Source organism: Mustela nivalis, assembly GCF_964662115.1.
Source record: "Mustela nivalis genome assembly, chromosome: 17".
Classification (NCBI taxonomy): domain Eukaryota; kingdom Metazoa; phylum Chordata; class Mammalia; order Carnivora; family Mustelidae; genus Mustela; species Mustela nivalis.
In genome coordinates, this window is record NC_139036.1 from 46,728,321 (window position 1) to 46,753,552 (window position 25,232).

General features: G+C 38.6%; 1 protein-coding gene across 10 annotated transcripts in view; it reads left to right on the plus strand.

Moving 5' to 3' along the window:
• The window catches only part of TLK2 (tousled like kinase 2), a 114,770-nt gene that overhangs the window by 36,084 nt on the left and 53,454 nt on the right, over nucleotides 1-25,232 (plus strand). For 4 of the 10 annotated variants that reach the window (XM_082706558.1, XM_082706559.1, XM_082706555.1 and 1 more), the window contains 5 exons: nucleotides 10,091-10,162; nucleotides 10,365-10,434; nucleotides 11,437-11,480; nucleotides 12,213-12,308; nucleotides 20,295-20,462. In XM_082706558.1, coding sequence (XP_082562684.1) covers nucleotides 10,091-10,162; nucleotides 10,365-10,434; nucleotides 11,437-11,480; nucleotides 12,213-12,308; nucleotides 20,295-20,462 — 450 coding nt within the window. The remainder of the gene's footprint in view (nucleotides 1-10,090; nucleotides 10,163-10,364; nucleotides 10,435-11,436; nucleotides 11,481-12,212; nucleotides 12,309-20,294; nucleotides 20,463-25,232) is intronic. The other 6 variants (XM_082706560.1, XM_082706561.1, XM_082706557.1 and 3 more) reach the window with 3 other exon arrangements.

Sequence of the window (25,232 nt, forward strand, 5' to 3'; positions counted from 1 at the left end):
TATTTTTGGGGTGTTGAGTTTGATAAGTTCTTGACAGATTTTGAGGTTTTGGCTGTTATGAATAAAATCATTGTGAACATTTTGTGTACAGTCTTTTACATGAACATTATTTCTCTGGAACAAGTGTCCAGTAGTATACAGTTCCTGGGATATAGTATGTGCTCAGTACATTTTTAGCTTTAAAAGAAACTGCCAAACTATTTTCCAGTTGGCTGTACCTTTTTTCCATTCTCACCATCAATGTATGAGTGATTCAGTTTTTCTAAGTACTTAGCAGCATTTAGTCTTGTTACTATATTTTATTTTAGTATTCTGATAGGTGTATAAAGGAAATTTAATTGTGGTTTGGATTTGTATTTCCCTGGTGGCTAATGATGTTGAACATCTTTCTCATGCTTATTAGCCTATCTTTATATGTTTGTCAGTGAAATGGCTGTTCATGTCTTTTGTCGGTTTTCTAATTGGATTAAAAATTCATTGAGTTTTGAGTTTTTTATATAGTCTAGTTTTAAGCCCTTTGCCTGATATGTGGTCAGGAAATATTTTCTTTTAGTCTGTGATTTTTCTCTTTGTCCTACAAGGTCTTTTACTGAGTAAAGGTTTTTAATTTTGAGTAGGCTCCATTTATTAACTTTTCCTTTTATAGATCAAGGTTTTAGTGCAAGTCAAAGACCTCTTCACCTAGTCCTGTATTTTGAAGGTTTTCTCCCATTTTTCCCCCTAAACATTTTATGATTTTGTTTTACATTTAAGTTCTTTTTCTTTTTAAGATTTTATTTATTTGAGTAAGTGGGGGGGGCACCCTAGCGCACCCGCACATAAGTGGGGGAGGGGCAGAGGACAAGGGAGAAGCAGGCTCCCTGCTGAGCAGGACTCAAACCCAGGGCCCTGGGATCCTGACCTGAGCTGAAGGCAGATGCTTAACTGACTAAGCCACTTTCATGCTCCTACATTTAAGTTCTTGATTCCATTTGAGGGAATTTTTTAAATAAGTTATGAGGTTGGTTTTTTTTTAAAGATTTTATTTATTTATTTGACAGAAGGAGATCACAAGTAGGCAGGGAGGTAGGCAGAGAGAGAGAGAGGAGGAAACAGGCTCCCTGCTGAGCAAGGACTCCATCCCAGAACCCTGGGAACATGACTTGAGCCGAAGGTAGAGGCTTTAACATACTGAGCCACCCAGGCGCCCCGTAACTTACAAGGTTTAAGTTGAAGTTCATATTTTTGTCTGTGGATGTCTCATTGCTCCAGCACTAATTTGCTGAAAAGTTTATCAAATTGTTTTTGTGCTTTTCTCAAAAATTTGTTGAGCGTATTTGTGTGGGTCTGTTTTTATCAGTTTTGAGAATTAAATGTACTAATATAGGATACCCAGCCTGTACAAATACTATGTGGGTGTTAAGTATTATTAATGGCAAATAAGTAATAACTCTTAAAAAAGCACTTGGATGAACTCAGTAACCATCTTAACTTTCTAATTTAAAAAATACAGTTTTTTAAAAAAGATTATTTATTAGTGAGAACATGAGAATACATGCACGTGAGCTGGGGGAGGGGCAGAGAGAGAGAGAATCTCATGCAGGCTCTGTACTCGATCCCACAGCCCGGAAATCACGAGCCGGGCCAAAACCAAGAGTCAGACACTTAACCAACTGAGCCACCCACGTGCCCCAGTACAGTTTTTAAAAAGTTTTAATTGTGGTAAAATGCATCTTAATATTTACCATTTTACATTCTAACTAACAGTGCACAAAGGTTCCAATTCGTCCACATCCTTGCTAGCACTCATTACTTTCTGGTTTTTTGTATAATAACCATCCTAATGGGTGCAAGGTGGTATGGTATCTCATTGTAATTTTGATTTGTATTTCCTTAATGACTAGTGATGTTGCATCTCCTCATGTGCTTGTTGCCCTTTTGTGTATCTTTGGAGAAGTGTCTATTTGAGTTCTTTGTCCTTTTTTTTTTTTTTTTTTTTTTTAATTAAAAAAATTTTTTTTTTATTTTTAGGTAAATTCTATCCCCAACACGGGGCTGGAACTCATGACCCTAGGATCAAGAATAGCAAGCTCTGCCAGCTGAGCTAGCAGGTGCCCCTGCCCAGTTTTTAATCAGATTGTTTGCTGTGTTCTTACTGATTTATAGGAATTCTTTGTATAATATATTCTGGATATTAACCCCTTATCACAGGATATATGATTTGCAAATACTTTCTCCCATTCTGTGGGTTGCCTCTTTACTCTGTTGATCGTGTTCCTTGATGCACAGAGATTTTTAATTTTGGGTGTAGTTCAATTTGTCTGTTTTTCATTGTTGCCTGTGCTGCTGGGGGTCCTCAGTTTTGAGTTAATTTCTGTATGTGGTGTAAGGTAAGGATCCAACTTCATTCATTTGCAACTGGATATCCAGTTTCCCTAATACCATTTGTTGAGAAAACTGTCCTTTTACCATTTAATGGTCTTGGTACCCTTGTTGAAAATCATCTTATGTCAAGTCATTATGCTATGCACCTTAAACTCACACGTAGCTGTGTATCAGTTACATTTCAGTAAAACTGAAAAAAAAAATCTGCGAAGGAAAACATTGGCGGGGGGGACCCCATTTGACCATAGATGCAAGGGTTTATTTCTGGGCTTTCAGTCTTATTCCATTTGTCTGTATGTCTGTCTTTATGCCAGTGCCATCTTGTTTTGATTATTACAGTTTTGTAATAAGTTTTGAAATCAGAAAGTGGGAGACCTCCATCCTTGTTCTTTTACAGAATTGTTTTGTGTATCTGAGGTCTTGATACAGCTTTTATTGGCGTAAAGCACTAGCAGAGTTACCTTGAAAAAGAACAAAACAATATTCTTTATGCTGTGTCTGTTGTTTTATTTAGTGCAGTAAAATGTAAAACAAATAAGGTATCATTTGTGGAAAGAAGATACAAACTTGTTTACAAATGCTTTGATTTTGTATCTAGAGAACTAAATCAAAAGGAACAAGCTAAAAGATTATTAGAAAGAATAATAAGTCAGTAAAGCAACTGATTTAATGAAATACCTAAAAATGGTATAATTCCTGAATGTCAGCAGTATAAGAAAAATCAGAAAAATTGAGTCCCACTTATTATAGCTTCAAATATATGACCTTGTTACAGGGATGAATGGGAGTTAAACTTGATGGTCCATAAGCTTTTTTGCCTTGGGGTTTAATTTACCCATGGGGACAATAATTGAGGCCAAAGGCCTGAACTGGGTCTGTATAAAGCTGGGAATTGGGAAGAGGCAAGCTTTGCCTGTGAACTGAGGACTGGTGAAACTGCCCACTGGTTCAGGACATAAGACAGAAGTGAGCCACTTATATTTGGGTTGTGTCTGTTTAAAGCTACCTGCAGGAAAATGGGGTCCGTGGCTGGCTCACTTGGTAGAACATGTGGCTCTTGATCTCAGGGTCATGAAGTCGAGTCCCATGTTTGGCGTAGAGATTACATTAAAAAGAAAGAAAGAAAAAAATCTAAAAGCCACCTGCAAGAAATGGAAAACTTCAGCCTTGTGTGGAAATCTTGGGCAAGGCAACTAATGTATTAATGTGTTTGGAACTGATGAATGTTATAGGACACTTGCAGAGGCAGACATTAAACTGCCTTTGGGACTGCTCTGTAACCCCTGAAATGTGGAAGACTCTCCCAAAGCTGAGCATGAACTCACACAAAACTTACAAAGCACCTTATTACAGAGATGCATCAAATGGGAAAATTAACAGTTGAGGAACTGATAATAATAGACCAGTTTGTAAAAGCATTTGATTATCTAATATCCAGTCCGTATTCAGTTTCTGCCTTTGTCCTACTAATGTCCTTTATAGCTGTTTGGTTTCGCCTTGTTTTGATACTCAGGGTCTCATCAAAGTTCATTCGTTTAATTTAGTCATACCTTTATCTTCTTTTAACTTAGTCGAGTTTCCCCTGCCATTTTTGTTTGTTTTTTAGTGAGAGTGACATTTTTGAAAGATAACTGTTCAGTTTGCCTAAAAACTTTTGGTTAGCTTTCTTTCTTACTAGACAGTAAGCTGTTTTAGATAACAGGGAATATTTGTCATTTATCCCTGCTAATTAAATTTAATCTAATGATTTTATGATAATTTGGGATGCCATGCTTCAGAAAGGGACAGTAAAAGGGAGGACTCAGTAATTTTTTTTTTTTTATGATTTTATTTATTTATTTGACAGAGAGATCACAAGTAGGCAGAGAGGCAGGCAGAGAGAGGAGGAAGCAGGCTCTCTGCTGAGCAGAGAGCCCGATGAGGGGCTCAATCCCAGGATCCTGAGATCATGACCTGAGCCAGAGGCAGAGGCCTAACCCACTGAGCCCCCCAGGAGCTCCGAAGACTCAGTAATTCTTAATCCTTTTTTCTTTCTGTTAGACAAACATACCCAAGGAACCCTAAGAATCCCTGGGCCTCTTGCATGACATTTTCAGGTACTTCAGTGTCCAGCACTGTTATGTACACTCCACAGTTTTTCATGATCAGTAATTGCAAGTAAAACACTAAGTTCTTTAGTTCTCTCTTGTCTGTATAGTTAAAATATAGTACATGGTCTTATTACTTTCCAAGGGGAAAAATGCTTTATAATGGTTATAGTAAAGGTAATTCATGAACAGAATATTTTAAAAATTTGGGCATAGAAATTTCAACTTGAACTATTGTAGAATTCTTATGTAAAAACATTCTTCTCTTTCAAAACATCGTAGAACTCTTTATCATTATAGGATTGATACTTTTGTTGAGTTTTACCAGTGGGAATACATGATTTCATTTGATTTCTTCTCCCTACTTTCACTTTATTATTTTAATTTCTTTTTTAAAGATTTTATTTGACAGAGCCCAAGCAGGGGGAATGGCAGAGGGAGAGGGAGAAGAGGGAGCCAGATGTGGGGCTTGATCCCAGGACCTTGAGATCATGACCTGAGTAGAAGGCAGATGCTTAACCAACTGACCCCCCCAGGAGCCCCACACTTTATTATTTTTCTTTGCAGCTTCACAAGTATCTCACTATGAAGCCGTTACTGTGTGTTAATTATACTTTAAAAGTAGTGCTTTAAGAATATGGTGAAAGGAATACTTAATATACCCTAGTAGGAATGCAAATTGTTTCTGAACTAAACCTAGTAACTGTTGTTTTTTAACAGCTTTATTGAGATATAATTCGTTGACTGTGCCATTTATCCCTTTTAAAAAAATGTGCAGTTAATTTTTTTTATTAGCATAGAATGTGTTATTTGTTTCAGGGGTACAGTTCTGTGATTCATCAGTTTTACACAATTCACAGCACCCACTATAGCACATACCCTACCCCGTGTCCATCACCCAGCCACCGCATCCCTCTCACCCCCTTCCCCTCCAGCAACCCTCAGTTTATTTTCTGAGATTAAGAGTCTCTTATGGTTTGTCTCTCTCTCTGCTTTTGTCTTGTTTGATTTTTTTTCCTTCTCTTCCCCTGTGTTCCTCTGCCCTGTTTCTCAAATTCTGCATATCAGTGACCATTGTTTTTTGAGTATATTCATGGATACATGCAACTATCAGCACAGTTTTATAACATTTTTATCATCTCAAAAAAAAAAACCACCCCTTTTTTTTTTAAAGATTTTATTTATTTATTTATTTATTTGACAGACAGAGATTACAAGTAGGCAGAGAAGTAGGCAGAGAGAGAGGAAGGGAAGCAGAACCCCCGCTGAGCAGAGAGCCCGATGCGGGACTCGATCCCAGGACCCTGAGATCATGACCTGAGCCGAAGGCAGCGGCTTAACCCACTGAGCCACCCAGGTGCCCCCATTTTTTTTTTTTTTTTAAAGATTCTTATTTATTTATTTGACGGAGAGAGAGAGAGACAGCGAGAGAGGGAACACAAGCTAGGGAATGAGAGAGGGAGAAGCAGGCTTCCCGCTGAGCAGGGAGCCTGATGTGGGGCTCGATCCCAGGACCCTGAGATCATGACCCGAGCCGAAGGCAGAGGCTCAGCCCACTGAGCCACTGAGGTGCCCCCCAAACCTCATATTCTTTGCTGTCACCCACATTCCCCTCTCCTCATACCAGACCCTAAGCAATCATTAATTTTCTTTCTGACTTCGCTTTCTTTAGTCTAGATTTTCATAAGAATGAAATCATTAGATATGTGCTCTGTTGTGACTTTTTTTACTTAGCAAATGTTTTCATGGCTCATCTATACTGCAGCATGTATCAGTGCTTGATTTTTTATGGCCAAATAACATTCCATTGTATGAATCTACCACATTTTGTTTATCCATTTATCATTTGGTTATTTGGGTTGTTTCTACCATTTTGGCTTTTGTGAATAATGCTGCTATACATTCATGTCCAAGTTTTTGTATGTATTCATTTCTCTTCATTGTATACCAAGGATTAGCATTCTGGGTCACACAGTTACTGTGTTTAACTGTTTGAGGAACTGCTTGTTTTTGAAAGCAGCTGCACCATTTTATGTTCCCACCAGCAATAGATGAGGTTCCAGTTTCTACACATTCTTGCCAGCACTTTTTTAAAAATCAAGTATAATTAGCACACTGTTATATTAGTTTCAGGTGTATAAGGTAATGATTCAGCAAATCTGTACATTTCTTAGTGCACACTGCTAGCACTTTTTTTTTATTTTAAGTTTTATTTATTTATTTATTTGACAGACAGAGATCACAAGTAGGCAGAGAGGCAGGCAGAGAGAGGAGGGAGCAGAGAGCCCGCTGTGGGGCTTGATCCCAGGACCATGGGATTATGACCTGAGCAGAAGGCAGAGGCTTTAACCCACTGAGCCACCCAGGCGCCCCTGCTAGCACTTTCTTACTGTCTTCGTTGATACAGCCATCCTCGTAGGTGTGAGTGATGTGTCTGTCTTTTTGGTTCTGATTTGTATTTCCCCATTAGCACATGATGTTGAACTTTTCATGTGGTTATTGACCATTTGTATATAGTTTTCAGAGAACTGTCTGTTCAGGTCTTTTGCCCATTTTTAAATTGTTTTTGCTCAGAAGTCAACTGTTAATCTTACTGGGATTCCCTTGTGAATGATGCATTATATTTCTACTTTCAAGATTTCCTCCTGTCTTTGCCTTTGAGCAGTTTTTCTGTGATGTGTCTGTCTGTGGGTCTCTTTTTGTTTATCCTGCTTGAAATTCATTAAGCTGTCTGGATTGAGTAAGTTAATGCTTTTCAATAAATTTGAGAAGTTTTCAGCCATTATTTCTTTGAATTTTTTTTCTGCTCCTTTTTCTACTCTCCTCTCTCTCTGGTACCCCAGTTATGTGCATTTCTCTGAAGCTGTTAGTTTTTTCTTCAATTTTCTCTCTCTTTTTCAGCTTGCATAATTTCTATTGATCTGTCTTCAGATTTGCTAATTATTTCTTCTGACACCTCATTTCTACTCTTGAGCCTCACTCGTGCATTTAAAAAAAATACAATTATTTATTTGAGAGAGCGAGCGAGCGAGCAAGCACTTGCATGCGCCCATGAGGAGCAGAAGGGGTAGAGGGAAAGGGAGAGAGAATCCCAAGTAGACTCCGTGCTGCGCACAGAACCCAGTATGGGGCTTGATCTCAGGACCCTGAGATCACAACCTGAGCCAGAATCAAGAGTCCGGTGCCCAACTGGTTGCGCCACCCAGGCACCCCCCGTTTTTTATTTCAGTTATTGTGGTTTTTCAACTCCAGAATTCCTTTTTAAAAAATTATATATAATTTCTGTGTTTCTGTTGATATTCCCTGTTTGATGCAACATTGTCTTTCACACCTTTCTTTACTACTTTAATTATGGTTTCCTTTGGCTCTGTGAACATATTTATAATGGCTGTTTTGAAATATTTTTCTGTTAGACTCCATTAACATCTGGCACCTCTCACGGGCAGTTTCTTTTGCCTGATTTTTTTCTTTTCCCGGTTATGTGGGTCATATATTTCTATTTCTTTGCACACCTCGTGATTTTTTGTTGGAAACTGGTCATTTTGGATGATATATTGTACCAACTCTGGGTACTGATTTTTCTTAGCAGTCTTGGACTTGTTACTGCTATTTGCCTGTTTATATGCTTAGTGACTGGATTATTTTAGCATTCTTTTCTTTCTTCCCATCCCTCCAGCATCAACCGTCTGGTGGTGGCTTTAGGGAGACCCAACTTAAAGTCGGTAGTCACCCCGAGATGTCTGGTACTAGTAAGGCTTTCTTTCCCTGACCAGCCCAGCTGTTAGATTCCACTAATTGCCCGGATTGCTATATTGTTTTCAACAGTACCCTGAGTTTTAAATTCCTCTGCAGACTAATCAGATCAAATTGGGGCTCCTTGGAAGGAAGGGTTTCTGAGGTCAGTGTTTGCTATTTGTTCTGACCCCAGGAGGACGTCTCGCAAATGTCTTATTCTTGGGTTCTCTTCTGCAAACTCGCTGGCTTGAGGTCCCGGCTGTATGGTCAGTACCTCCACAGGTCCTCCACTTGCCTTTCACCACAACTTTCACTGTTCTTGAGAATACCCTTAGAGTTCAACTTATCCACGCTTATTTGGGGAATAAAGTCAAATCTTTTGGGAAGACATTTGGTAGCATGTGTTCTTGCCTTTTTTCCTGAGGCAAAATTATCTGAGTCAGGATTCTGGAGCCGGGGATGGGGACAATGGCCGTATTTTCTGAGTGGCATTCTGGATCTGGGAGCCGAGTGTGTGAGGGGGTGAGGGATGGGAAGAGGGTGCGAGTGGGGTGCATGCAGCAGCTTGCTTCTCTGGGGTGGAAATACCACCATCTCATGAGCTGGGCAGAATAGCTGTTCGGGCCCTGCTGCTCTTCTCAGTGTGCCACACCTGAGGTATAGCCTCTGTTCCACAAGTGGGGTTTGTTCATGGGAGCCTCTGCTTTTGATGTATTTGTCTGGGACTTAGTAGCCGCACCGGGCTGGAGACAGTCCTGCTCCTTGCAGGAAGAAAGCTCTTGGACTGAGAGCTAGGGGAAGAGGGAGCCATGTGTTCTTGGCCACTGCAAGAACTGGAACCTTGCTGAGATGGGAGAGGGGAGAGGGGAGGAGTGAGACTGGTCTCGGTTCCCATACCACAGACTCTGACCTTTCAGTCTGAATTTTCGTAGATTTTATTGAGTGGTTGTTTTCTTCGTTTACTGTTTCCCCTCAGGGACCATTTCCAGAGCTTTGAATGGTTGTTTTTTTAAGATAATTTTTACCAGTTTCACTGAGGAGCAGGGCCAGAGAGGGCCTTGTACTGTGAGGCTAGGAGTCAGTCTCTTGTATTTTGTTTTTTTTTGAACTAGTGGTCTTGTCTCCTTGAAATATGACTCAGAAAAGCATTTCCTTCATTACGGTTCCTGACCACTCTTCATAAGAAACCCTTAACATGCTTCTTAACGTATCAACTTTCAGATGATGCCTGTATGATACAGGAGGCCAAGAGAATGATTTTCCCTGCTTATTTTCCTTAAAAAATGAGTTCCCTGCATGTGGAAGTACTCTAGAAGGGAAAATTTGTGTATGACTATAGAGTTGGTGAGGGAAAATAGTAGTCACTAAAAGAATTTTCTTTTTAAAGATTTTATTCCTTTTTTTAACTTTTTTTTTTTTTTTTTTTTTTTTTTTTTTTAAGATTTTCACCTATTTACTTGACACAGAGAGAACAAATGAACAGGAGGAGGGGCAAAGGGGGGAGGAAGAAGCAGACTCAGTGCTGAGCAAGGGAGCCCAACTCTGGGCTTCATCCCGAGATCATAACCAACCTGAAGACAGCCGCTTAACCAACTGAACCACCCAGGCGCCCCTTCAAGATTTAATTCTTAAATAATCTCTACAGCCCTATGGGGCTTGAACCTACAACCCTAAGATCACTGTTGCATGCTCTACACACTGAGTCAAGGGAATTTTGACTTGAGGGCACCGTAGTATAGTTGTTTGATTCTTCTCAAGTTGGCTTGGAGGTGTTACCGTTAATTCTTGATTTCTTTGATCTGACTTACACATCAGAATCAACAGGCTTCTTCCTCAGTTTTGCTGTCATCTTAAATTAGTTTCTTTTGATTCCTTTTTTTTTTTTTTTTTTTTTCCCTTTCCAGGGGCCACTCAATAGTGAGTCTTCCAACCAGAGCTTGTGCAGCGTGGGGTCCTTGAGTGATAAAGAAGTAGAGGTAAGAGGCCACATCCACTGTGAGACTTTACATATTCCCACACTTTCAGTCTGGGTTGAAAGATGGCACTGCATAACTCCAGGACACTCCGATTTAGGACTTGTCTGTGCCTTTTATCTCATTATTTTGTACATACTCTCTGATTTTCATAATGTGAAAATTTTAATAAAATGCTAATTGTGATGTATATGGTATTTAACAGACTCCTGAGAAAAAACAGAATGACCAGCGAAACCGGAAAAGAAAAGCTGAACCATATGAAACTAGCCAAGGTAGTAATAATTTCACACCAATAAAAATACTAAATTCTTATGTACTTAGAATTTTCAGACTCACAGTAAATAATTAGTTCAGATACAGGGATTCCTAACAAAGGAGATTTGTGTACCTTAAGGAATACCAGGCTGTTTATTATAGACTTGCCATTTGATACACACCTGACAAAAGTGTCAGTTCCCTGGGGACTCCCGTTTTCCCTGTCGTAAGTTAACGATCTTCTCACCACAGCTTTTTCTTCAGACCACGTATGTGTTATACAGAAAAGAGGTTACATTGGCATTTTAACCATATCTTGCATTAGCTCAGCGATTTGTTCATAGTAGGTAACCAGAAATTGTTTTATTTACATGACTGTCCTTTCTCCCTCCTCTTCTTCTCTGGCAATTATTTAGTTGAACGTTGGCACCCAGTGGGATAAATCTCTAAATATTGATGGTTATGATGCCAAATATCCTTATATCTTAAGGAGTGAGTAAATGGTTGCTTCGTCCACCTGCCCCCTCTGAGGAATGGAAGTCACAGTTTTTTTTGCATTTTTCTTGTTTTTTATCTACAGATTATTTTTTACTCTAGGGGAAAATTCTCCCAAAGTGACATGATCACAAAGTATTTTGTGATACAGAATAAACCCTCTAGTTCTTAGGAATTTGTTTTGAATTCTTTGTTCTCTTAATTGAAGGTATGGACGTAAATTAGTTCTGTTTTGATTCACAGTTGTGGCATATGTTTTGTTAGTATATTATAAAAGAAAGATGAGCAAATCTTAAAGGAAAGCAATCTCAGAAAAAGTCTTCTTTTCTCTGCTTATTAAGTCTTTTATTAGATGAGGAAACTGTCTCTGTTCTTACAGTAAAGGTAATTTCGCTTGTCAAAAGTAAAGCCAACACTCGAACTGATGATAACGTATGCAGTTACTGAATACATAGTGCTTTTTAGTGAATGATGGTTTACGTGTGTTATTGGAAAAACTATACTTACTTTGGTTTCATTTTCAGGGAAAGGCACTCCTAGGGGACATAAAATTAGTGATTACTTTGAGGTAAGTTAAATTTTTGGAAAAAAAACTATAGTGATTTTTAAAAAACTAAATCCTTGCATTCATTTAAGGCTTTAGAAAGCAACATTTTGCCTTTACTGTGCTCTCCTCCCCTTCCTCCCCATCTTCATCAATCTGATGTTGCCCCATCTCTCTCTATTAAGAGGAAACTACTACTGACTTCCTAAATTTAAATTTTTTTATGATGTGTCTTGTCTGTGATGATATAAAAATTCACAAATGAGGTGATTTTTCTCTTGGCCAGACTAGGTTTCGGGTCTTACAAAGATTGAAGTGGAGTGACTTGGACTCTTCTTTTGTCCTCTTCCCTTTAGTTCAGTGGGTCACGTAGCGAGCTTACTGACCCATCATCGTTAGTGGTTCCTAAAGAAGACACTAACATCCACTGTACCGCTGTATTCCTGCTTTCGGGTATTTTGAGACAAGAAGGGAAAACATTCTTCTCCAATGTCCTTTCAAAACCATGTGTACCTTCAGCTTTCTAGCCATGTTTTCTTTTATATCTTGTACATTTCTGCAGGAGCTCCTTCTTAAAACTTAATGAAAAGATAGCAAAATTTGACTTACATGGCATTTTCTCTTTAGCATAAGATGTATTGACTTATTAAAGGGGCCGTATAATTAAGACCTGTTTGTGTGTTAATCTTTAACTCTCCTTATCTGAAGCATAGTACTGTTTTGAATTATTCATATCCATTTCTCCCTGTTGGCCAGTTTGCTGGGGGAAGCGGGCCAGGAACCAGCCCTGGCAGAAGTGTTCCACCAGTTGCACGATCCTCACCGCAACATTCCTTATCCAATCCCTTACCGGTAAGCATTCACCTGGAGAAATGTGACACCTGTTGTAGGAGATGAGAAGCCCAGGAACACTCAAGCAGTTTCTCGTCCATTAATTACCCAAGGGGAATGAGGCATTAAGAAGAAACATTCATAGTATTACCTGTGAACCACTTAGATTCAAGTCTGTATCCATAAATTTATGTTTTACAAGAGCTAACCCTGTTTCTCAGTATAAGATACCTCTAAGCTTACAGCTCAGGGTCCTGTTGAGGAAATAATTGCCAGTTCAAATATTAGGTTTTTATCCTTGCCAAGCTTACATGTTCCTATAAATGAATTCTGTTTTTCTTTAAAAAAAAAAAAATGGTCAGCTCCTGACATTTGATTGATTTTTCAAGGCTTTCGAGAAGCTAATGTTACACAAATTTGAGATAGGTTTGTTTCCTTTTTTTTTTCTTTTTTAAGATTTTTTATTTTTAAATAATCTCTGTACCCAGTGTGGGGCTTGAAGTCACAACCCTGAGATCAGGAGTCGCAGGCTCTACCACCTGAGCCAGCCAGGCCCCCACCCCACCCCATTTTCCTTCCACTAAGTGAGAATCGAAAGCCCTAAAAAACATTTTAGGCAATTTAGTGGTTCTCAGCTGGGGATTATTTTGCCTCTCAGGGGACATGGGGCAATGTTGGAGTAATTTTTGATCACATCTAGAGGGTCAGAGGAGGGAACTGTGGGCATCTAGTAAGCAGAGGCCAGAAATGCTGGTCAGCATCTTACAAGGGACACAACAGGCCCCACAACACAGTTACCTGCTTCAGATGTCACTGGTCCCAAAATGGCGACTCCCTGAGCTAGCTAGTGAATATGGGATTTTGTGTCAATTTACTTGAGAGTCTTGGGATAATTTGTTGAGACAGTACAAGATCTTTGTACTCAAGAGTATGTTCTGGCTGCTGATGCCTTAGGTGTTGCTTTGGGATCTTAGGAAAGAGGGGTCTCCCTGAAATCAGTTTTTGTGCTAGGTGTCTCTTTTTAGGAACGTTGTTTGACTCTGCTGCCCCGGCAGAGCTGAGTCATAGTGCTCTTTCCGTAAGTGATTGGGGCTGCTGCATTAAAGTGGTGAGAATGCATTTCTTCCCTTCTTCTGTCCCAGAAAGTCATGCATTCATTAGGGTGACTGCAGTTACTAAAGCACTTAGAAAAAGGTATTCACCTCAAGAATTTGGCTATTATTTTATCATCCTTGTCATATTTAAACATGTTAGAAATATTTGATGTGTGTTTGGTTAGGTTGAGGGTTTTTAGATTACTGACGAGGAGGCTTGTGTCTTTATTTTTCCTTGATATTTATTTATTTATACAATTAAAAAAAATATTTTCAGTGATCTGTACACCCAACGTGGGGCTCAAGCTTACAACCCCAGAGATCAAGAGTTGCATTCTCCACTGGCTGAGCCAGCCAGGTGCTCCTCTTTTTCTTAACTTTTAAACCAATGGAAGTGTTTAAAATATTTCAACACAAGAAAGAAATACTACCAACTCCCCCACCCCTTATGCTCCCTGCCGGTTATTAGCCCCCTCCCTGCCATTGTGGACAGGCATTATCCTGACGTCTAACAGCATAGATTTTTTTTTTCTGTTTTCGTACTTTGTATGGAAGGAATCATACAGTATGTAATCTTACGTCTGGCTTTCATTCAGCATTCTTCTGTGAGATGCATCTGTATTGTTTTATGTTGTTGTAGACCATTCACTGTCATTGGTGTGTGGTATAATTTTTAATATTTTTATTTAATAACATTTTAATTTTTAACTATATGGTTAATCTCTTCCCCATCTTCTTCCACTAATGTTAATCCCACGAGAGCAGGGACTTGGCTTTGTTGTTTATTGCTGTTTCTGTTTCTCAGTACTTACTATATAAAGGTATAATTTTCTTTTTTACTATTTCCTTGACTTGACAAGAAAAGATAATAATATCTTGTTCAATTTTCAATCTCTAACACCCAAAACATTGCTTGGCACAAACGGTAGATGTTCAGAACTGTTAAAAGGAAGATCAGTGGATAAAGAATTACTTTAGCTTCTTTTTTTACCCGAAGTGGTTCTTTTGTATTTTTTGTTGGAAACAAAGAAAGACCTAAAACATAAGTCTTTTAATGCAGGAGTTTGGTAACCTATACCCCACAGCTCACAAGCTAAGAATGACTTTTAGATTTTTAAAGAGTTGTAGAGACAAAGAAGAATATATCACAGACATGATATTTGGCCTAAAAAGCCTGAGATATTTATCTGGCCCTTCACAAGAAGACATTTCCAGGAAATCATTATAAAGTTAACTCCATGTAATTGTTACTTCGGTCAAGAAGTAGAATATTTCCAGTACCCTAGAAACCTGTGTGCTCTTCTGTGATTACAACTCTCTCCCTCTCTATCCTAGAAACAACTGCTGTTCTAATTTTTGTGATTATAATGAACCATTTCTTAAAATTTGACCTTGTACGCATCCCTAAACAAAATAGTTTCATTTTGTCATTAAGTCAGTTTGTTAATTGTGGCATTTAATCACAGTGTTTACATTTTCTGTATTCTGATTTTGGGCTGTTTGCTCTAGCAATTACTAAGAGAAGCTTATTCATATCTCTCATGGTTGTGGGAGTTGTTTGTTTCTTCCTGTATTTATGTTTTTGTTTGGTGCATTATTAAGTGACTCTCTTTATCTCTTGCAATGCTTTTCACTCTAACTGCATTATATCTGATATTCAGTATATCCAAATTATTGTATGGTATACGTATTTCCATTTTTATACTATCAGCTTTTCATTATTATGTTTTCAATATACCTGAAAAATACATCATTGAATTTTTTGTTTATTCAGTCTAAAGTAATTTTTTAACTTTCGTATTTATTTGCATTTAATTATCATTATATTGAGTTTAAATTTACCATCTTTTAATGTGTTCCCTACTTATCCTACATATTCTCTGTACCTTTTTCTTTTATTTCTTGCTTTTATTTCGGTTGGGTGATTGGGAGGAGTGGTGGAAATCATTTTGTATCTTCATCCTCCACTAGTAGCTAGGTTCTTTTCCCTGTTTCTTTTAGAAATTGCCACATGTGTCTTCAGTTTGCCCAGGTTTGATGTTAATAGTATCTTTATCCTCCTCTCAAAGGAAGGATGAGGTCAGAACATTAACTCCATTTACTTGCTACTAACTTGGTGTTGGGTGGTGTATGTTTGCATTTTGTTTTGTTTTTGTTTTAGCCTCATACAACATTATTATTTCATGCTATCAGTGTTCATTTACCTCTTTCTTTGTATTTCTTTCCTTTTTGCATCTTACACACCTTCCACATAGGGTCACTTTCCCTCTACTTGAAGTACTCCTTTAGTATTCTTTTATATGTATCGGCTGGGGACTTAACTCTCTAGGTTTTTCTTTGCTTAAATAACTTTATTTTGCTTTTATTCTTGAAAGATATTTTTGCTGTGTATATTAGTTTGACATTTTTTTTTCCTCTTAACAACTGGATGTATTATTACCATCTTCTGGCTCCCATTGTTACTATCGAAAAACAATATTCCTTTACTTCTTATTTCTATGAAAGTATCTGGGTTTCTCCCTCCAGCTGCTTTAAAAGTCCCTCTCTGGGGTGCTCTGTAGTTTCACTATGATGCGTCCTTTTACTTCTATTGCTTGTGATTTGTTGGGCTGCTTTGTTGGGTCTTATACCAGTTCTGGATAATTATTAGCCATTGTCTCTTCACATATTATTTCTGCCCTGTTCTCTTTTTCTTCTTCCTATAAAATTCCAATTAATTGTGTATTAGACCATCTCACCTCATCACCATGCCTTTTAACTTCTTTTTTCTATTTTCTTTTTATTTCCATATGCTCCATTTTGTATAGTTTCTTGCCTTTCAGTTCCCAGATCTCTGTTTTGTTGTATCTTGTTTGCTGTTAACTCCACTAAATTCTTAATTTTTGTTATTTGATGTTCCCTACTGATATTTTCAAGCTTGTCTTCTCTTACTACTTTTTTGTAATCTAGTAGACTTTGTTTTATAATCTGTTTGATATTTCTGGCACTCGAAGTTTTTATGAACCTGTTTGTTGTCTCTTTTGTGGATCTATTTGTTTTTCCTAGCTGTTGCTCCTTGCTTTATTTCTTCTGTGCTTCTTATTTTTTTTTTGACCGTGTGCTGCTCATTGTTCCTGAAAAATTGTTTGTGAAATTTCTTTGATATCTAAGACAAAGATGTGTTCCTCCAGGGAAACTTTTTATTTGCTTCTTCCAAGTGCCTAGAGATCTCACCCGTCCAGGACTCCTTTCAACTACTGAATTCATGGCGTACATTTTGTTTGTTTGATTTTGTTTGCTTGTTTCATCCACCCATTCAGTATTGATCTGGATTGTGTTAACATTTCTCAAGGGAGGTCCTGCCTCCTGCATTGCCAAGGCGACTTCCTTGTAGTTCCCTAAGGGTAGGAGGAAGTTTTTCTTCTGGTTTGTATTTTCCCTGAGAGTCTAACCCTTGGGAAGCCCTGAAAGCTTGAAGTGCAAAGGGTTTCCTTTTGAACCCTCTGCCCCCAGTGGATTTTGTTTGGCCTGTGATTATCTGCTTGGCACCATGTGCCCTGGAAACAGAAATTTAAGATCTGCAAGTACCCTTAGGGCAGATCTGACTCTGGTGCTTCATTTATGTGCCTTGTGTTCCTAATTTTCCTTAGATTTTGCCCTAGCAGATCCCTACTATTTTATAACTCTTCAGTGCTCTTAGTATCTTTTTTTCTATTTTTATGATTATTTTCTAAGGGAAGTTTAGTTCAAATATCCTAGCCTGCTGTATTTCCAGAAATACTCAAAAATCTTTCAGCCCTTGGCAAATATTTACTGAGTATTTACATAACAGAATAACTAATTTTAGTATTGCAACTTCAGAGATAACAATCTCCCAAGTAGTGCAGATACTGTTGTGATTGGGTATCAGGAGCACTTTGGATCCTGAATTTAAATAATTGCATTTGATTTGGGTAGGAGTTTTGGTCTCAAGGAGGTGGATTCTGCTTACGGACTAAAAAACCTAAATTCCTTTGTTGGGATCATTTTGGTTATTTTATTTTACTTTTCTTTTTTAAAAGATTTTATTTATTTATTTGACAGATCACAAGTAGGCAAAAAAAGAGAGGGGGAAGCATGCTCTCTGCCTAGCAGAGAGCCCAATGTGAGGCTCGATCCCAAAAGCCTGAGGTCATGACCTGAGCCGAAGGCAGAGGCTTAACCCACTGAGCCACCCAGGCGCCCCTTTTATTTTCTAAAATGAAAATGTTAAGTGGTTTTTCCTGATGAAGGGATACATGCTGACTATGAATGAAAGTCCAACTCAGAAGTGTTAAAATAGAAAGTCTCCTCCAGAAAAACTATTACTAAGGAGTTTAGTGGGCATAGCATATCCATGTAAATATAATAGATTTCTTCATTTCTTTGTTTATTTAGCAATATCGCGTAAACATTTTTGTGTCCTATTAACAGTGCTGTAATGAATGTTCTTAAAGATTTTTTTTATTTATTTACTTATTTGACAGAGATCACAAATAGGCAGAGAGGCAGGCAGAGAGAGGGAGTGGGAAGCAGGCTCTCTGCCGAGCAGAGAGCCCGATGTGGGACTCGATCCCAGGACCCTGAGATCATGACCTGAGCCAAAGGCAGAGACCCAATCCACTGAGCCACCCAGGTGCCCCTTGTAATGAATGTTCTTCTATATATATCAGTACTTAGACATTTCTTTTCCTTTGGATGAATTTCCAAACTATAATTCCCTAGTCAGAGTATAGGCTTACTTTAAAACATCATCATGTAATTGCTAGTGGATTATCAGCAGTTGGTAGGTCCCAGTTTCTGCATACCCTCCTCTAGTATTAAAGTTTAACATTATAGTCTTTGTCATTGAGACGACTGCCTTGTTTTACCTTTCATTTCTTCATTAGTGTTCTTGAACATCTTTTCTTAAGTTAGTGGCCTTTGGATTTCTCTTAATAATTATTATAGGCTCTTTGCCATTTATTGGAGTATTTGTTTTTTTCTTCCTAATGAGTAGGAACACATTATTTTTTAAGATTGTTAACTCATTGTTATTTATATGGTAAACATTTTTGCCTGTTTGTAATATTATCTCTTAATATTATGTTGACTTTTGCCATTTGGGTAAAAAAAAATTGGAGTCAAATTTATCAGTGTTTTTCCTTTATGTCTTACTGGTTTTGTGTTATTCTAAGATGTTCCTATATGGTTTGTATTTTTAATGTCATGTTTAAAAAGTCCTTCACCATTAGAATGTCATAAAAGTATTCGTTTATATTTTCTTGTAATTTCTATGTATAAGGACACAATCTACTTTTCCCTTTCTTCTGATACTTAAATATCCTACCATCTTGTTAATAAGTTCCCACTAATCTGAAATACACTTTAATTGCAAATGGTATTTCCGTGTTGGAGGGGTCTGTTTCTGTGCCACTGATTAATTGGTCTGCTCATGTACTGGTATTATACCAATATAGTTGTTGTTTGTAGTATGTTTTAATAACTGTAGTCAAGTTTCCCTGCTGTTCTTTATCCAAATTTATGTGGCTAATCTTGATTATTTCACCAAGTGAACCTCAGAATTAATGTGTGAAATTCCGCAGAAACAATCTCCCAAAAGAAAGTAAGAGTTAACCTCTCTGTTCACTGTACCACCATTACACTCTCTCTTGCAGAAAAAAAGAAAAACAAAAGTAAACAAAAAGCCTTAAGCATTGGTTTTTAGAAAAATTTGACATCTGTAAAATTTGAATGCAGGAGCATAGTGTCACTGTGTAGGTCATGTTTTATGTCTGTCAGGGAAGCTATGGTTTTCCTTTATATGTAACCACCATATTTCTTAAATTAATTTCTAAACTTATTTCTTTTTTATAGATTTTTTAATAATTTGAACCTGTTTTTTCTTCCATTACGTACTCTGATAATAAGAAATTGTTTGTATATGGGGTAGCTATTGATTTTTGTATGTTTGTTTTATATTCAGTCATCTTGCCAAACTCTTATTTATTGATTTTCAGTTGATTTGCTTAGTTTCCTTTGTGAATAGTTATATCATCCAAAAATGACACTTTTCAATTTTTAATATTTTTCAGTATTTATTCCTCATTTCCCCCCCCTTTGTCACATTGGCTAGCACTTCTATAATAATGTTGAGATGATTGTGGTATTAATCCCCTAGTTTTCCTAACTTTGAATGTGTGTCTGGTATGGCACCATTAATTTATGTTGATTTCTGAAAAAATACTCTTGTTGTATTAAAGATGGATACTTCTGTGGTTCTTGTTTTTGTTTTTGTTTTTTAAGAGTTGCACGATATTGTGCAAATCTTTTTTGGCATCTAAAGGGAAGAATCTTGATTCCCCTTCCCCCAACATTAATGTAATGAATTATATCAGTAGATTTGCTTATAATGAACCATTTTTGCATTTCTGGAATAAACCATACATAATTGTGTTATATTATTCTTCTAGTGTTCAGTGGAACTTGTTTTGCTTTTTTTAAAATTTTTTTATTTTTGCATCTAAGTATAGTATGGTGAGGATAGAATTGAAAGTGAAATAAAAGCAGCCTGTAAGTTAGGGGACAAATGTCTTAATCTTCATTTACCTGCAGGATAGAAATAACATTTCTTTTGTAGGTTTGAGGCTATTTTGAAGTTGATTTGTTGAACTCTACAAAGTAAACTGCAAATGCAATTACACAAATATAGAAAAATTAAAATCAATTTTGCAGAATTCGAGTAAAATATTAATTCAGAGTTAGGTAGGTTATAATCCAATGATGCTGTCATTATGCTCTCCACATTTGTTTTCAGAAAAGGTGTTTTTCAAAAATACTCTTGTTTTCCATAACTGTGTTTTTATTTGTTGTCTGTTTTGGCAGTTTCAGGTTTTCTTTTTCATGTAATTTGGGTGTTTTCTTTAATGTTTTCCAGCGGCGAGTAGAGCAGCCTCTCTACGGCTTAGATGGCAGTGCTGCGAAGGAAGTGTCGGAAGAGCAGTCCGCTCTGCCCACCCTGATGTCAGTGATGCTGGCAAAGCCTCGGCTTGACACGGAGCAGCTGGCACAGAGGGGAGCTGGCCTCTGCTTCACTTTCGTTTCAGTGAGTACCGGGGCTGCCTTGATGGCCCTGGATCCTTGTTGCCCTGGAGCTCTTCGGTGAAGTTTGAGTAATTATTTTGGTGAAGAGATGATGACATTTCTGACTGTGTGACTTCTAAAGGTAGTGTGATTGTACTCAGTCTCCCTTGGTACAAGGGACTAGGAGAGACTGCTTTCTTCAAGTTTGAGCACCTCGGGGGTACCTGGGTGGCTCAGTCAGTTGGGCATCTGACTCTCGGCTTTGGCTCAGGTCATGATCTCAGGGTGGTGAGATCGAGCCCCATGTTGGGCTTCGCACTCAGCACTGAGTCTGCTTGTCTCTCTTTCTCCCCTGCTTATGGGCTCCCACTCTCTCAGACAAATAAATAACAGTCTTTTTTTTTTTTTCTTTTTAAAGAAGCAAATAAGCCTTAAAAAAAGAAAGAAAGAAAGAAAAAAAGCCTGAGCACATTAAGGGAAAGAAAATACGGTTTTAGGTTGACAGGGAAGTAAAAAAGGTACCTATCAAATTCCATTATAGCCAAAGTATGTGTTTAATTACAAAAAAAAAAAAATCTCTGGGGCACCTGGTGGCTCAGTTGGTTGGGCGACTGCCTTTGACTCAGGTCGTGATCCTGGAGTCCTGGGATCAAGTCCTGCAAGGGGCTCCCAGCTCTGCGGGAAGTCTGCTTCTTCCTTTGACCTCTCCTTCTCATGCTCTCTCTCTCTCTGTCTCTCGCTTTCTCTCAAATAAGTAAATAAAGTCTTGGGGAAAAAAATCTCCGAACTCTAGGCATCAGTTATTTGAAGCAGTCTTAAGGTCGGTAAAATCTGAGCAAGGAAGCAGGCATTCTGTAGCCTTTTCGCCAGTCCCTTCCCCTCTGTGGTATTCGGGTGACGCTTATGCTTGCCTCTCCTCGCCTCTTCACCGTTACTTTCTCCAGGAATATTTGCTTACCCGTTGGTTTGCTTTCATCTTGCTCCTTTCTCTCTTCTTGAAGAACCAAGAATTTTAGTATTAGGAAAATTTGACCCCATCAGTATTTACCAAATTATAATGCAGTTTGACTCAAAAGCTGTAAATTTTATTTATTTATTTATTTATTTATTTATTTATTTGCTTCTGTGTTGACCATGGATGGTATAAAGCAAAAGAAAGCCTCATTGCCCTATTCTTCCATTTTTAGGGGTCTCTTTCAGAGCTGACATCAGCACTGATCCAAACATCTTTCTCTTCTGCTGGTTTATTTTCTCCTCTTATAACCTAAATTTCCTCTTTATTTGCTTTGTGGATTCTGAGTCATTAATCCACACACAGTTGTATATTCAAAAAGGCCATGAGAACGGTGGATGCCTTAAGGAAAGGAAATAAAAATTATGAAATAATTAGAGAGGGAATCATGTACTATTTGGAATACTTTCTTACAGTTATTACTTTTCCTCAAGAAAGAAATACTACAACTTTTAAACTTAAAGAATTTTTAATTTAATTTTCTTTATTATTATTATTATTATTATTTTTTAAGATTTTATTTATTTATTTGACAGACAGAGTTCAGAAGTAGGCAGAGAGAGAGAGGAGGAAGCAGGCTCCCCGCGGAGCAGATAGCCCGATGCGGGGCTCGATCCCAGGACCCAGGGATCATGACCCGAGCCGAAGGCAGAGGCTCTAACCCGCTGAGCCACCCAGGCGCCCCTATTATTATTATTTTTTAAAGATTTTATTTTTCTGTCTGAGAGAGAGAGGGAGAGCAAGAAACAGAGCAGGGCCAGGCAGAGGGAGAAGTAGGCTCTCTGCTGAGCAGGGAGCCCAATGTGGAGCTTTATCCCAGGACCCTGAGTTCATGACCTGAGCTAAAGGCAGACGTTTAACCGAATGAGCCACCCAGGTGTCCCCAGAATTTTTTTAATTATCAAAAGAACAGAGAGACTTCTTGTGTGAAGGCGGTATAATTTTATCTGTGATTGGCAAAAGAAACAACATAAAATGGGAAAACTGACCATTATAATCCTATGCATGGGCCTGACAGCATTATGCTGTAGTTTGTATGAGAATGTCATGGTTCTCTGTAGTATTGTTCTAGAGAATACGCCTGTCTGTGTGTGTGTTACATATAAATTACATTGTGTGTTTACTATTCACTATTAAATCTCCCTTTTAGATCTAACTTGCTCTGGCAAAACCTTGCATAATCAGAGGTTGATTTGTCCTTATGTTCTTCTATTGCCTTAAAAGCTACCTCCATTTCCCTTGAGGGGAGTTCCCTTTGTTCACTGCACAAATACGTACTGAATGCCCACTGTGTGACAGGCATATAGTTAAGTACACAGAAGGGGCGCCTGGGTGGCTCAGTCAGTTAAGTGTCTGCCTTCGGCTCAGGTCATGATCTTGGGATCCTGGGATTGAACCTCACGTGGGGTTCCCTGCCCAGCAAGGAGTCTGGTTCTGCTTCTGCCCTTTCCCACCACTTGTGTTCTCTCTCTTCCTCTCTCTCCAATAAATAAATAGCAAAAAAAAAAAAAAAAAAGTGCACATATTGATCAGCAAAACTCAGTCCTCTGATGTGAGCGAGCCTTCCATAAAAGGTACGGACGGGCATGCAGGCTCGGGATGGGTGCGCACAGATAACCACCTGCTCTGTCCTACCAGCTAGTACACTCAGACTGTCGGAGGAGGTGCAGATGCTCCACCCAGATTGTTCTCGTGGAGAAGAGAGATGGCAGAAAAGAGTAAGAAAATGATGGTGTCTAAAGAAGGAACAGGGAAATGTATGAAAAGCAAAGACCTAAATGATTTGGTACCATTCCGAATCTCTCTGCTTCTCTGTAGTTCCAACCAGAATATAAGCTTAGTAATACAGAGAAAGAAGAAAGCAAAAGAGTTAACATTAATGTATAAGAAATGCTTTGAATCAATAAAGATAAGCAGTTTCCAAATAAATAGGCAAAAGCTATGAGCGGACGGTTTCACAGAGGGGGAAAAAGACAGATGACTAATAACATGAAAAATGCTTAACTTCAACCATGAAGAAATGCAAAATATAACAAGGTAATTCTTTTGATCTGTCAGAGTGTCAGGTGTGGATAAGTTTGACAGTTCTCACTGTAGGGTATAGTTTAGCCATACATGGAAGTTTTACACTGACTCTGAGTTGGCAGTCACTTCAGACAAGTTGGTAATGTATCTGAGTGTTAAATTTACGTATCCTGAGGCCCAGAAACTGCATTACCATAAAAGTATACAAAGATGTTTATTGTATTGTTTATAATTGCAAAAATTGGAAGCATTTTCCCTTTACCAGTGTTTCAGAGAAGCTTGGAACAAGGGTGTCTGTGACCTCCGCTAACCCGGGAGATCATTCTCAGAACTTAACTGTCCCGTGTGATTCAAAAGCCACAGTTGATGACTCCCTTCTCCAAGCACGTGCCTTTCTCTTGGCTTCCATTTTTTTGGTTCTTCCTCATTTCCCAGACCACTAAATAGTGGAGTGCCCCAGGGCTCAGCCTTCCGACTTTCATCTGCCTTTATTCTCTGTGTAATCTCACTTAGTTCCTTGGCTTTAGTTATCACCCCTATGCAGAACATCTCCAAGTTTGTATCTCCAGCCCAGAGCCCTAACCTGAATTCCAAACCTATGTAGTCAGTTGCCATTCGTCTCCTGTTCGTGTCTTTTTTTTCCCCTAAGATTTTAGTTATTCATGTGGCAGAGAGGGCGGGCGCAAAAGCAAGGGCCTCAGCAGTCCAAGGGAGAGGGAAAGAGAGAGGCGGGCTCCCCGCTTTATGTCTAATAAGCATATCAAATCTAATATGTCCAAAACTGAGTTCTTCATTTTGTCTCCCAGCTCCAAACCCATTTCTTCCATATCCTACTACATCTCGGTGACTGTCAACTCTCCTTCTAGCTGTTTAAAAACTGTGGAGTCATTCTTGTCTCTTCTCTTTATTTTTTATCCCAATTACAAATCCATCAGCAAATCTTACTGTTAAGAATATGTTCAGAATCCTACTGCTTCTACCCCCTTCTCTACTACTTGAACTAAACCGTGTTCTCCCACTGAAATTATGGTACTAGCCTCCCAGCTGGATTCTTTTCTCCAACCTTAGTTTCCTTTTAATCTGTTCTCAGCAGATGAGAGTGATGCAGTCATGCCTGCTCAAAAGTGCTGAAAATGGCACATTAAAGCCTTGCGTGGGCTGTTCTCCCTGCTGTGCCGTCTCTTACTGCCCTTTCCCTTCCCTGCTGGATTCCATCTACACTGGCTGCCTTGCCTCCTCAGATGCTACCTGGCATGTTCTCACCCCAGGGCCTTTGCACTTAGTGTTGTCTGTGCCTTAACATTCTTCTCCCACATAGTAAGTAACCATGTCCTGTGCCCTCAGGTCTCTAGTCTCTGCTTCAGTTTATCCTGTTAGAGAGGCGTACCCTAACTACACTGTAGAAAAGAGCAACTCCTCCCTGCCCACCCTGCATAGTGTCTAGTTTCTGTGTCCTACCTTTTCTCCTTAGTCTTCTCTCCAGCTGACCTGCTATAATTTACTTTTTCGTCTGACTCCTCTCCTCCTCCTGCTGAAATGGAAACTCCATCAGATCAAGGACTTGGCTTTGTTCACTTTTGTATCTCCAGTGCCAGAACAGGATCTATTCTGACAGACACTGGAGGCAGTTCTGTTGCATGAATTGATAAAGGCATCCTTCATATAGGTCTAGTGGAATGCTACACGGTTGACAGAAGACATGAGATAGATCTATATAGTTGTTTTTTTTTTTTTTTTAAGGATTGTTTATTTATT